The sequence below is a fragment of the Anomaloglossus baeobatrachus genome, chromosome 3 (assembly GCF_048569485.1).
Source record: "Anomaloglossus baeobatrachus isolate aAnoBae1 chromosome 3, aAnoBae1.hap1, whole genome shotgun sequence".
Lineage (NCBI taxonomy): Eukaryota > Metazoa > Chordata > Amphibia > Anura > Aromobatidae > Anomaloglossus > Anomaloglossus baeobatrachus.
The window spans coordinates 779,851-792,970 of record NC_134355.1 but is presented as its reverse complement, the minus strand read 5'-3'; the positions used below and the strand labels follow the sequence as shown (position 1 = coordinate 792,970).

The following is a 13,120-nucleotide window of genomic DNA, read 5'->3' as shown; positions in this document are numbered from 1 at the left end:
CCCCATGTGTCGGGGGTGAGATTCGGGAGGCTTCTCTGGGTGCGCCCCATGTGGGGGGGGTGAGATTCGGGAGCCTTCTCTGGGTGCGCCCCCTGTGGGGGTGGGTGAGATTCGGGAGGCTTCTCTGGGTGCGCCCCATGTAGGGGGGGTGAGGGTCGGGAGGCTTCTCTGGGTGCGCCCCATGTGGGGGGGTGAGGGTCGGGAGGCTTCTCTGGGTGCACCCCATGTGGGGGGGTGAGGGTCGGGAGGCTTCTCTGGGTGCGCCCCATGTGGGGGGGTGAGATTCGGGAGGCTTCTCTGGGTGCGCCCCATGTGGGGGGGTGAGGGTCGGGAAGCTTCTCTGGGTGCGCCCCATGTGAGGGTCGGGAGGCTTCTCTGGGTGCGCCTCATGTGGGGGGGTGAGGGTCGGGAGGCTTCTCTGGGTGCGCCCCATGTGGGGGGGTGAGGGTCGGGAGGCTTCTCTGGGATTGCCCCATGTGTGGGGGGGTGAGATTCGGGAGGCTTTTCTGGGTGCGCCCCATGTGGGGGGGTGAGGATCGGGAGGCTTCTCCGGGTGCGCCCCATGTGGGGGGGGTTGAGGGTCGGGAGGCTTCTCTGGGATCGCCCCATGTGTCGGGGGTGAGGGTCGGGAGGCTTCTCTGGGATCGTCCCATGTGTCGGGGGTGAGGGTCGGGAGGCTTCTCTGGGATCGCCCCATGTGTCGGGGGTGAGGGTCGGGAAGCTTCTCTGGGTGTGCCCCATGTTTGGGGGTATGGTCGGGATTCTCTGGGTTCACCCCATGTGTGGGGTTGAGATTAGGGAGGCTTCTCTAGGTGCGCCCCATGTGCAGGGGTGAGGGATCTTCTCTGGGTGCGTCCAATGCCTGAAGGGGACCTCAATGTGCTCTTGGCCACAGGCAGACATCTGGTTTCTCTTCTTGCAGTGTCTCTCCGCTGGCGGAGGCTCCCACCGGCCGGCTGCTCCCTGTCCAGGGTCCCCTACATGAGATATGGGCACACGGCTGTTCTCATCGATGACCTCATCTACATCTGGGGGGGGCCGTAACGACACTGAGGGAGCGTGTAATGTCCTCTACGTCTTCCACACAGGTGATACTCTTCCTCAGAACATTCCCTCCTCGCTGCCCATTCCTGACCCTCGCTCTTGTTACAGGCTCGGAGCAATGGACAACTCCCGCTGTGAGTGGTCACATCCCTGGGGCTCGGGACGGGCACTCCGCCTGCGTGCTGGACAGGACCATGTATATCTTTGGGGGATTTGAGCAGCTGGTGAGACTCTTGTGTATTGAGGGGGGCTATCTAAGCTTTGGGGGATGCTACAGTGGACTTCTGGAATCTCCCTTCCTCCATCTTATGCACATTCTAACTGGACTCCTATAATTCTGTGTCAACCATAGATTGTCACCAAGGGCCCGGCAGCGGCTCTGATAACTACATGTCCCATGATGCATTGCACTGATATCACATTTTGGGGTGTGGCCTAATCCCATCTCTGAAGCTCTGTAGATCCTTCCAGCCTGGCATGGGTGTTCATAAGGTGGTAGTGGGCATTGTACAGAAGGTGGCGGGCACCTGATTACAGCTCAGGACTGAAATAGTTCTAGGCGTTTTCACAATCTTTAGCCATGAGGGGCCGGAGGGAGGGCGGTCAATCGGCCGCTTTGTTTTCTGAGCAGGACGTGGTGGGCAGGACTTTTCTCTGAAGTCTTCTGCTTTACTTCACAGGCTGACTGCTTCTCTGATGAGATCCACAAACTCGACTCCAAATCGATGATCTGGTCTCTGGTGAGAGCCAAAGTGAGTATCTGGCACCTGTGCCCTCCCTTCCACTATACTCTGGCAGTGGTTAGAACAGCGAGGCCTGGGGTGGTGGTGGGGGGGGACAACGGCTAATACAGCAAGGCCTGGAGGAGGGGGAGACGGCAGCTAGAACGGTGAGGCATGGAGGGGTAGGGGGGAGACAGCAGCTAGAAAGGTGAGGCATGGAGGGGTAGGGGGAGACCGCAGCTAGAAAGGTGAGGCATGGAGGGATAGGGGGGAGACGGCGCCAGCAAGAACGGCGAGGCAGGAGGGGAGGGGGAGAGACGACGGCAGCTAGGACGGCGAGGGGGGAGACTAAAGCGAAGCCTGGAGGGGAAGGCAGCGGCTGAGATGGCGACGCCTGGAGGGAAATGTGGCGGCTGGAATGGCGACGCCTGGAGGGGAATGCAGCGGCTGGGACAGCGACTCCCGGAGGGGAATGCGGCGGCTGGAATGGCGACGCCCATAGGGAAAGGCAGCGGCTGAGACAGCGACGCCTGGAGGGGAATGTGGCGGCTGGAATGGCGACGCCTGGAGGGGAATGCGGTGGCGGGGACGGCGACTCCCGGAGGGGAAGGTGGCGGCTGGGACGGGGACGAACACGGTGGCTAGGAGGGCGAGGCCCAGAGGGGAGGTGAGGGAGAAGGTGTCGAGGCCTGGAGAAGAGGGGGAGAGACGGTGCAGCTAGGACAGCGAAGGGATGGGGGGGCGGTGGCTAGTATGGTGAAGGGATGGCTAGGGAGACGGCTGCTAGGCATGGTTCGAGCAAAGAGCGAGGCCCGGGGGGGGTGACGGTGAGGCTAAAAGGTGGGGTAGGTAACAGCTGTCTAATAGGTGTCACGGCCCTCTATTTTTTGACGGATCCCTCATTTCCATCTTGGACTCTACATTTACACATTTCATTTTCTTCAGTACATCAGGAGTGAATGCCAGTATTGTTGCCAGCAGTTCCCAGCTGAGTGTTTCAGCTCCAGTTGTTTTGTAGCCACGCCCCTTCAGGTTTAAGTACAGGTGTTACCAAGCATTCCTTGCTGAAGATACAAATTTATTTGTTCCCTTGCCGCTTTGGTAGAAGGACCTGTGAAGGCTTTTTCCTGAAGTTGGACTTTATCCTTTTTTTTTTTTTTTTTAGTCTTACCTTCCCCTTTGTCATGTTAGAGCAGCGGTGGGGCTAGTGACTCCCACCTGCCAACGCACTAGCCAGGGCCACTACAGGGTCTTCACAGGTTTCTGTTTGGTGACAGTTGAGACTGTATAAGGCCTTACTAGGAGACTAGGAGGGTAGTGACAGCTGCAGGTGAGAGCAGGTGGTGTCCCTTTTAACCCCCTCACTAGAGCTAGGCCCCACCGTTGTTATATTGTCCCCGGTGTCCTCCCACCCCCCCCCCCCTCCCTCCCCACCTGTTGTATGGTTTGTTGAATTTCTGGTTGTGTGTCAGACATCCGTAGGTCTGAACGCACGTGCCACGCTTGTCATACCCGGCAGCGTGACAATAGGCTTGGCAGTAAAGGCTCCTATGTGTTTTTTCCTTCAACAAAGCAGCAGTGATGCCATGCTCTCCTCTGTCTGCAGGGTGTGCCGGCTCGCTGGAGGGATTTCCACTCCGCCACAGTTATCGGGAGTAAGATGTTTGTGTTTGGTGGCCGCGCAGATCGGTCCGGACAGCACCACTCAAACAATGAAATCTACTGCAACCGAATCCGAGCATTTGACTTACTGACAGAGACTTGGCTAGATGCCCCACAGTGCTCGCCCCCGCCGGAGGGGAGGCGCAGCCACTCTGCCTGTGAGTGAGGGGTGTATGTGATGCGTGGTATAAGCGGTGGGGGTGGGGGCTACAATGGGCGGGTGTATATGGATGGGGGAGAGGATATACAGTGGGTGAAATAAGTATTCAACACATCACCAATTTTCTAAGTAAATCTACCTTCATAATTGCCACCTGCCGATGTAACCATATCCCACAATGCACTGCGGCACTGTCAGTTGCGCAGCCACAGTTTGAGCCCACATCATAGCCATGGTTACCAGGGACAACAGTGCAGGCGGGACCCAAATTGTGGGCTAAGCACAATTCTGTTCCCAGTCTAACATTGTGCTACCCATGCCACATCCGGGTATAATGAGGTGTTGGTGTTTTAAATTACACATTTGCGATGTCACGGAGCGGTAAGGAGGCGTGGCCAGGTATGTCCGCCATTGCCTGACATTGCCATGCCTTCAGAGACATGGTGGCACTGACTGTAGATGGCGGCACTGGCGGGACATGGCGGCACTGACGAGAGAGAGAAAAAAAAACATACACATTATGTTTATTTACAATAAAAATACACACCGCCTTTAACAGGTTTAATTAGCCCAAAAAATGGATAATCCAGAGCAGGCCATGATCTGCTACAACCTCTTGGAGAGGGAGAGCTCCCGAGTCAGCTTAATGCCATGACTAAGGTTAACTAAGGTCACTCCAGGGCCCTCCGCGCCCGCAGTCACACGGCCGGGAGAAAGTGATGGTGGAAGCCCTGGAGTCTGGCCTCAGATACTCTCACTTATGAGCCAATACACAGCACACAACAAGGAAGAGACAGTGCACAGCACACAACAAGGAAGAGACAGTGCACAGCACACAACAAGGAAGAGACAGTGCACAGCACACAACAAGGAAGAGACAGTGCACAGCACACAACAAGGAAGAGACAGTGCACAGCACACAACAAGGAAGAGACAGTGCACGGGGTGAAAGAGGTCAAATGACGCAACACCTACAATACACAAATGCGGAGGGATGACATACAACAGATATGTTGGAAAGCGCATATAGTGTGACACATGTCCACTGCTCCTGTCAGCACCACTAAGCATAGAGCGATGTTCATTCCACCGCACTCCCGATGCGATAGCATCCAGCCTATTTCTAGTCTAATATGTAAAGCTGTGTATGTATGTCTGCTAAAGAAATCCGCACTGTCGCATTTACAATCACAAAATTTTGCACACACCCCATGTGACTCAGGGAACGTCATAGATTGTGTTGACGAGAAAATTTAACCCCGCGCCTTAGTTATTTGCCAAAAAACCTGCCTACATTAAAGTTAATGGAGCTGGGAGATACAGGTCATTAATAGGAGCTGTGATTGGTTGCTATTGGCAACCAAGGACATTCTTAGTATAAAAAGCTTCTGCGTCAGATAATATAATATCTTGGAGAGGGAGAGAGAGACAAAAAAAAAAAGAGATGGATATAGAGAGAGAGAGACAAAGAAAGACAGGGAGAGTGGGAGACACAGTTACTATCCTGGGCAATGCCGGGTATTACAGCTAGTATAGTTCTAAAGCTGCTATTGATATCACTTTCTCACCAGATGTCTGTAACAGCCCATCCATAAATTGTGTAATAATGAAAAATGACAGAGGAAAAATGTATTAAACACATGAAGAAAGAGAGGAGCAAAAAGCCCTGGAAAGTCCTGACACCGGCTGAAATCTGTCAGAAGTTATCTTGCCACTTCGTGACAAATAGTATCAGCTACGTCAACTGATGGCCGAAAAAAAAAAGTCTCACTACCAAGGTGCCACACAAAAAACATCTCATGGTGGGTAAAACCAGTCTGCTGTCTCATGACCTTCACAACCTTATTGTTGCAAAACATATTGATGACATTGCTTACAGAAAAAATTCTATAAACTACTGAAGGTTCCAGTAAGGCCTTCTGGGGCCATAATCTGGAAATGGAAAGCACATCATTTCACCATTAACCATCCACAACCAGGTGCTCCCCAAAAGTTTCAGAGAGAAGAGTGAATTATCAGAAGAGTTGTCCAAGAGCCAAGGACACCTGTGGAGAGCTACAGAAAGTCCTGCAATCAGCAGGTACAATTGTTTCACAGAAAATAAGTAATGTGCTCCCCCTCTATGGCCTGAGTGCTCTCCCCCTCTACTCCCCCCTCCATGTCCTGTGTGCTCCCCCTCCCCCCCCATGGCATGCATGCTCTCCCCCCCCCCCCCCCCTCTATGGCCTGTGTGCTCCCCCCCCCCCCCCTCTATGGCCTGTGTGCTATCCCCCCCCCCCCTCTATGGCCTGCGTGCTCCCCTCCCCCCCCTCTGGCCTGTGTGCTCCCCTCCCCCCCTCTATGGCCTGTGTGCTCCCCCCCTCTATGGCCCGCGTGCTCCCCCCCGCCCCCCTCCATGGCTCTCCAACTCTTTGGAGGCCATAACACACACCACAATTGGAGGCCAAAAGGCAAATCACCCCAAAACACCAACACCAGTGAAGTGTGCAGGTGGGAATATCATGGTGTGGGGCTGTTTTTCCTCATACGGCACTGGCAAACTTCATATACATAAATGGAGAAATGTACTGAGACATTCCTGATAAAAATCTACAGCCATCTACCAGGATGATGATGAAACGAGGGAGGACATATCACAAGACAATGATCCCAAACACACGGCCAAGGAAACTCTCAGCTGGATTCCAAGAAAGAAAAATCTGCTAGAATGGCCGAGCCGATCACCGGAGCTGAATCCAATAGAAAATGTCTGAAAAGAACTAAAGCTCAGAGATCATAGAAGGAGCCGGGACCTGCAGCATGTGAGGAAGAATGGGCCAAACTCCACCTGAGCAATGCAGGCAATTAGTGTCTCCATACAGGATGTGAGGAGTGTGTGTGTGTGTGTGTGTGTGTGTGTGTGTGTGTGTGTGTGTGTGTGTGTGTGTAAGAATGGGCCAAAATCCACCTGAGCAATGCAGGCAACTAGTGTCTCTATACAGGATGTGAGGAGTGTGTGCGGAAGAATGGACCAAAATTCACCTGAGCAATGCAGGCGACTAGTGTCTCCATACAGGATGTGAGGAGTGTGTGCGGAAGAATGGGCCAAAATCCACCTGAGCAATGCAGGTGACTAGTGTCTCCATACAGGATGTGAGGCGTGTGTGCGGAAGAATGGGCCAAACTCCACCTGAGCAATGCAGGCGACTAGTGTCTCCATACAGGATGTGAGGAGTGTGTGCGGAAGAATGGACCAAAATCCACCTGAGCAATGCAGGGACTAGTGTCTCCATACAGGATGTGAGGCGTGTGTGCAGAAGAATGGACCAAAATCCACCTGAGCAATGCAGGCGACTAGTGTCTCCATACAGGATGTGAGGAGTGTGTGCGGAAGAATGGACCAAAATCCACCTGAGCAATGCAGGCGACTGGTTTCTCCATACAGGATGTGAGGAGTGTGTGTGCGGAAGAATGGGCCAAAATCCACCTGAGCAATGCAGGTGTCTAGTGTCTCCATACAGGATGTGAGGAGTGTGTGTGTGTGTGTGTGTGTGTGTGTGTGTGTAAGAATGGGCCAAAATCCATCTGAGCAATGCAGGCAACTAGTGTCTCCATACAGGATGTGAGGAGTGTGTGCGGAAGAATGGGCCAAAATCCACCTGAGCAATGCAGGTGTCTAGTGTCTCCATACAGGATGTGAGGAGTGTGTGCGGAAGAATGGGCCAAAATCCACCTGACCAAAGCAGGCGACTAGTGTCTCCATACAGGATGTGAGGAGTGTGTGCAGAAGAATGGGCCAAAATCCACCTGAGCAATGCAGGCAACTAGTGTCTCCATACAGGATGTGAGGAGTGTGTGTGTGTGTGTAAGAATGGGCCAAAATCCACCTGAGCAATGCAGGCAACTAGTGTCTCCATACAGGATGTGAGGAGTGTGTGTGTGTAAGAATGGGCCAAAATCCACCTGAGCAATGCAGGCAACTAGTGTCTCCATACAGGATGTGAGGAGTGTGTGCGGAAGAATGGGCCAAAATCCACCTGAGCAATGCAGGGACTAGTGTCTCCATACAGGATATGAGGAGTGTGTGCGGAAGAATGGGCCAAATCCACCTGAGCAATGCAGGTGACTAGTGTCTCCATACAGGATGTGAGGAGTGTGTGCGGAAGAATGGGCCAAAATCCACCTGAGCAATGCAGGGACTAGTGTCTCCATACAGGATGTGAGGCGTGTGTGCGGAAGAATGGGCCAAAATCCACCTGAGCAATGCAGGGACTAGTGTCTCCTTACAGGATGTGAGGAGTGTGTGCGGAAGAATGGGCCAAAATCCACCTGAGCAATGCAGGCGACTAGTGTCTCCATACAGGATGTGAGGAGTGTGTGCGGAAGAATGGACCAAAATCCACCTGAGCAATGCAGGCAACTAGTGTCTCCATACAGGATATGAGGAGTGTGTGCGGAAGAATGGGCCAAATCCACCTGAGCAATGCAGGTGACTAGTGTCTCCATACAGGATGTGAGGAGTGTGTGCGGAAGAATGGGCCAAAATCCACCTGAGCAATGCAGGGACTAGTGTCTCCATACAGGATGTGAGGCGTGTGTGCGGAAGAATGGGCCAAAATCCACCTGAGCAATGCAGGGACTAGTGTCTCCTTACAGGATGTGAGGAGTGTGTGCGGAAGAATGGGCCAAAATCCACCTGAGCAATGCAGGCGACTAGTGTCTCCATACAGGATGTGAGGAGTGTGTGCGGAAGAATGGACCAAAATCCACCTGAGCAATGCAGGGACTAGTGTCTCCATACAGGATGTGAGGAGTGTGTGCGGAAGAATGGACCAAAATCCACCTGAGCAATGCAGGCGACTAGTGTTTCCATACAGGATGTGAGGAGTGTGTGTGGAAGAATAGGCCAAAATCCACCTGAGCAATGCAGGCGACTAGTGTCTCCATACAGGAGTCATCTGGGGCAAAGGTGAATACATTTTAGTAACACTTTTTTCCCCTCTCATTTTTCATGACACATAATTTATGGACATCTCTGGTGTGGATTGGATGGGTTGTTACCGACATCTGGTGAGAAATTCATATCAATAGCAGCATTAGAAATATATTTGCTTAAAAAATTTGTGACGTGAGGGTGTGATACAGGGCGGGTGGGGATGTATGTCAGGGTACAGTGTATGAAGGGGGGTGTGTGGGGCGAGCGGGGATGTGTGTCAGGGTGTGGTGTATGGAGGGGGTGTGTAGGGCGGGGATGTGTGTCAGGGTGTGGTGTATGGAGGGGGTGTGTGGGGCGGGAATGTGTGTCAGGGCACGGTGTATACAGGTGGTGCAGGGTGGGCGGGGATATGTGTCAGGGTGCAGTGTATGCAGGGTGGGCGGGAATGTGTCAGTGTGTGGTGTATGCAGTGGGTGCAGGGCGAGCGGGCATGTGTGTCAGGGTGCGGTGTATGCAGGGGGGTGCAGCGCGGATGGGGATGTGTCAGGGTACGGTGTATGCAGGGTGGGCGGGGATGTGTCAGGGTGCGGTGTATGCAGGGGGGTGCAGCGCGGATGGGGATGTGTCAGTGTGCGGTGTATGCAGGGTGGGCGGGGATGTGTGTCTGTGTGGTGTATGCAGGGGGTGCAGGGCGAGCGGGGATGTGTGTCAGGGTGCGGTGTATGCAGGGGGTGCAGGGCGAGCGGGGATGTGTGTCAGGGTGCGGTGTATGCAGGGGGTGCAGGGTGGGCGAGGATGTGTCAGTGTGGTGTTTGCAGGGGGTGCAGGGCGAGGGGGCATGTGTGTCAGGGTGCGGTGTATGCAGGGGGTGCAGGGTGGGCGAGGATGTGTCAGCGTGGTGTATGCAGGGGGTGCAGGGCGAGGGGGCATGTGTGTCAGGGTACGGTGTATGCAGGGGGGTGCAGCGCGGATGGGGATGTGTCAGGGTACGGTGTATGCAGGGGGTTGCAGCGCGGATGGGGGATGTGTCAGTGTGCGGTGTATGCAGGGTGGGTGGGGATGTGTGTCAGGGTGCAGTGTATGCAGGGGGTTGCAGCACGGATGGGGATGTGTCAGTGTGCGGTGTATGCAGGGTGGGTGGGGATGTGTGTCAGGGTGCAGTGTATGCAGGGGGTTGCAGCACGGATGGGGATGTGTCAGTGTGCGGTGTATGCAGGGTGGGCGGGGATGTGTGTCAGGGTGCGGTGTATGCAGGGGGTTGCAGCGCGGATGGGGGATGTGTCAGTGTGCGGTGTATGCAGGGTGGGTGGGGATGTGTCAGTGTGCGGTGTATGCAGGGTGGGCGGGGATGTGTGTCAGGGTGCAGTGTATGCAGGGGGTTGCAGCACGGATGGGGATGTGTCAGTGTGCGGTGTATGCAGGGTGGGCGGGGATGTGTGTCAGGGTGCGGTGTATGCAGGGGGTTGCAGCACGGATGGGGATGTGTCAGTGTGTGGTGTATGCAGGGGGTGCAGGGCGAGCGGAGATGTGTGTCAGGGTGTGGTGTATGCAGGGTGGGCGGGGATGTTTATGCAGGGGGTGCAGGGCGAGCGGGGATGTGTGTCAGTGTGCGGTGTATGCAGGGGGGGGTGCAGGAAGCTTTAGTCCCCTCCTGATTGAGGAGCCATCTCAGATTGTGTTGTGGATCATTTCTGTCAATTTGCCACATAACAGAGGGTGGGACATGGGGGGGTGATGGGGGGAGGAGAGGGCGGGTCAAGGGAGAGTGCAGCTCTGGAGGGGACTGGGGCATCGTTGAGTGCAGCCAGTAACGCAGCTATCTTGCAGTTTCGTATCGGGGGGAGCTGTATGTGTTTGGGGGCTACAACGCGCGGCTGAACCGTCACTTTCAGGACCTGTGGAGGTACACGCCAGGTAGGTAGTGGAGCGGTGACTCTCCTGCTGACAGGACCACTTGTCTCCATCTTAATGCCTCTGTCTTCTTAGAAGCCGGTCGTTGGCAGCGTGTGGAGGTGCAAGGAAAAGGGCCCTGCGCTCGGCGGCGGCAGTGCTGCTGCATCGTGGGAGACAAAATCCTGCTATTCGGAGGCACCAGGTAGAGGGGACAGTGGTTTGGGGAACTTAGATCTTCTCTTAGGTACCATGACAATCTGTACAGAAGAGGATTGTGAAAGGAGCTTTGGAGGTTCAGTGGTGAGAACTTGGACGGGGCTGGGGGCCGCACCAGTGACTGGAGGGGAGGAAGTAACAGCCCTTCTCTTCTTGCCGCAGTCCATCTCAGGACCAGAACCTACAAGATGAGTTCTATTTGATGGATCACTCAGACCTCTACATTCTAGACTTCAGTAAGTTGTGGTAGGTGGAGGCTGGGGGGAAAGGGGGAGTGCTGCTGCGGTGTAATAGGTGGGGGGTGGGCTGCCATGGTGTAAAAGGTGGAAGCTATGGGAGATGCTGCGGTGTGGTAGGTGGCGGCTGGGGGGATGCTGTGGTAGGTGGAGGCTATGGGGGGAGGCTGTGGTAGGTGGAGGCTATGGGGGAGGCTGTGGTAGGTGGAGGCTATGGGGGATGCTGCGGTGGTAGGTGGAGGCTATTGGGGATGCTGCGGTGTGGTAGGTGGAGGCTATGGGGGGTGCTGCGGTGTGGTAGGTGGAGGCTATGGGGGGTGCTGCGGTGTGGTAGGTGGAGGCTATGGGGGGTGCTGCGGTGTGGTAGGTGGAGGCTATGGGGGGTGCTGCGGTGTGGTAGGTGGAGGCTATGTGAGGTGCTGCGGTGTGGTAGGTGGAGGCTATGGGGATGCTGTGGTGTGGTAGGTGGAGGCTATGGGGGGTGCTGCGGTGTGGTAGGTGGAGGCTATGTGAGGTGCTGCGGTGTGGTAGGTGGAGGCTATGGGGATGCTGTGGTGTGGTAGGTGGAGGCTATGGGGGTTTGCTGTGGTGTGGTAGGTGGAGGCTATGGGGGTTTGCTGTGATGTGGTAGGTGGAGGCTATGGGGGTTTGCTGTGGTGTGGTAGGTGGAGGCTATGGGGGTTTGCTCTGGTGTGGTAGGTGGAGGCTATGGGGGGTGGTGTGGTAGGTGGAGGCTATGGGGGGTGGTGTGGTAGGTGGAGGCTATGGGGGGGTGGTGTGGTAGGTGGAGGCTATGGGGGGGTGGTGTGGTAGGTGGAGGCTATGGGGGGGTGTTGTGGTGTGTTAGGTGGAGGCTATGGGGGGTGGTGTGGTAGGTGGAGGCTATGGGGGGGTGCTGTGGTGTGGTAAGGGTACCGGTAGGCTCTCCAGCATCATCCTGTGTTTGCAGTTGGCAGTGCGTGGCTGGAGGCCAGCGTGGCTGCTCACTGTGTGTGTCTTCCAGGTCCCAGTTTGAAGACGCTGTGTAAGCTGGCCGTCCTGCAGTACAGTCTGGACCAGTCCTGCCTGCCCCACGACATCAGGTGCTGGCACTCGCGCTCCTAGATCTGCGGCCTCTCATGTTCTCATTAACCATTTTGTCCTCTGCAGGTGGGAGCTGTCAGCCATGACCACAAACAGCAACATCAGCCGCCCCCTGCTCTCCTCCCATGGATAGAGGCTGCCGGCACCGCCCAGCGTCCTCCTTTCCGCCCAGCGTCCTCCTTTCCGCCCAGCGTCCTCCTTTCCGCCCAGCGTCCTCCTTTCCGCCCAGCGTCCTCCTTTCCGCCCAGCGTCCTCCTCTCCGCCCAGCGTCCTCCTCTCCGCCCAGCGTCCTCCTCTCCGCCTTTTCCGCCTCTCCACGTCTTCAGACTGCACTGCAAAACAAGTCTTATTTCACTAAAAATAAAATGTCATTTTAAAATCTCTGAAAATTGTAGATTCACATTGAAGGCATCAAAACTATGAATTAACACATGTGGAATGAAATACTTAACAAAAAAGTGTGACACAACTGACAATCTGTCTTATATTCTAGGTTCTTTACAGTAGCCTCCTTTTGCTTTGATTTCTGCTTTGCACATTCTTGGCATTCTCTTGATGAGCTTCAAGAGGAGGTCACTGGAAATGGTCTTCACTTCACAGGTGCGCCCTGTCAGGTTTAATAAGTGGGATTTCTTGGCTTATAAATGGGGTTGGGACCATCAGTTGTGTTGTGTAGAAGTCTGGTGGATACAGCTGATAGTCCTACTGAATAGACTGTTAGCTGTTTTTTTTCTTGCCATAATACAAATTCTAAGTAAAGAAAAACGAGTGGCCATCATTACTTTAAGAAAGGAAGGTCAGTCAGTCCGAAAAAATTGGGAAAACTTTGAAAGTGTGCCCAAGTGCAGTGACAAAAACCATCAAATGCTACAAAGAAACTGGCTCACATGAGGCCCGCCCCAGGAAAGGAAGACCAAGAGTCGCCTCTGCTGCGGAGGATAAGTTTATCCGAGTCACCAGCCTCAGAAATCGCAGATTAACAGCAGCTCAGATTAGAGACCAGGTCAATGCCACACAGAGTTCTAGCAGCAGACACATCTCTAGAACAACTGTTAAGAGATATGATCACTCTGGAAGAACTGCAGAGATCTACAACTGAGGTGGGAGAGTCTGTCCATAGGACAACAATCAGTCCTACACTGCACAAATCTGACCTTTATGGAAGAGTGGCAAGAAGAAAGTCATTTCT

The 13,120-nt window shown here is 54.5% G+C and overlaps 1 protein-coding gene across 1 annotated transcript in view; it reads left to right on the top strand.

Moving 5' to 3' along the window:
* The window catches only part of KLHDC3 (kelch domain containing 3), a 35,905-nt gene extending 23,585 nt beyond the window's left edge, over positions 1-12,320 (top strand). Inside the window, 10 exon segments of the mRNA XM_075338929.1 lie at positions 923-1,032; positions 1,034-1,088; positions 1,153-1,268; positions 1,725-1,796; positions 3,373-3,586; positions 10,331-10,417; positions 10,490-10,598; positions 10,775-10,848; positions 11,852-11,930; positions 11,998-12,320. Coding sequence (XP_075195044.1) covers positions 923-1,032; positions 1,034-1,088; positions 1,153-1,268; positions 1,725-1,796; positions 3,373-3,586; positions 10,331-10,417; positions 10,490-10,598; positions 10,775-10,848; positions 11,852-11,930; positions 11,998-12,064 — 983 coding nt within the window. The 3' untranslated portion in view covers positions 12,065-12,320.
* The last annotated feature ends 800 nt before the right edge of the window (positions 12,321-13,120 follow it).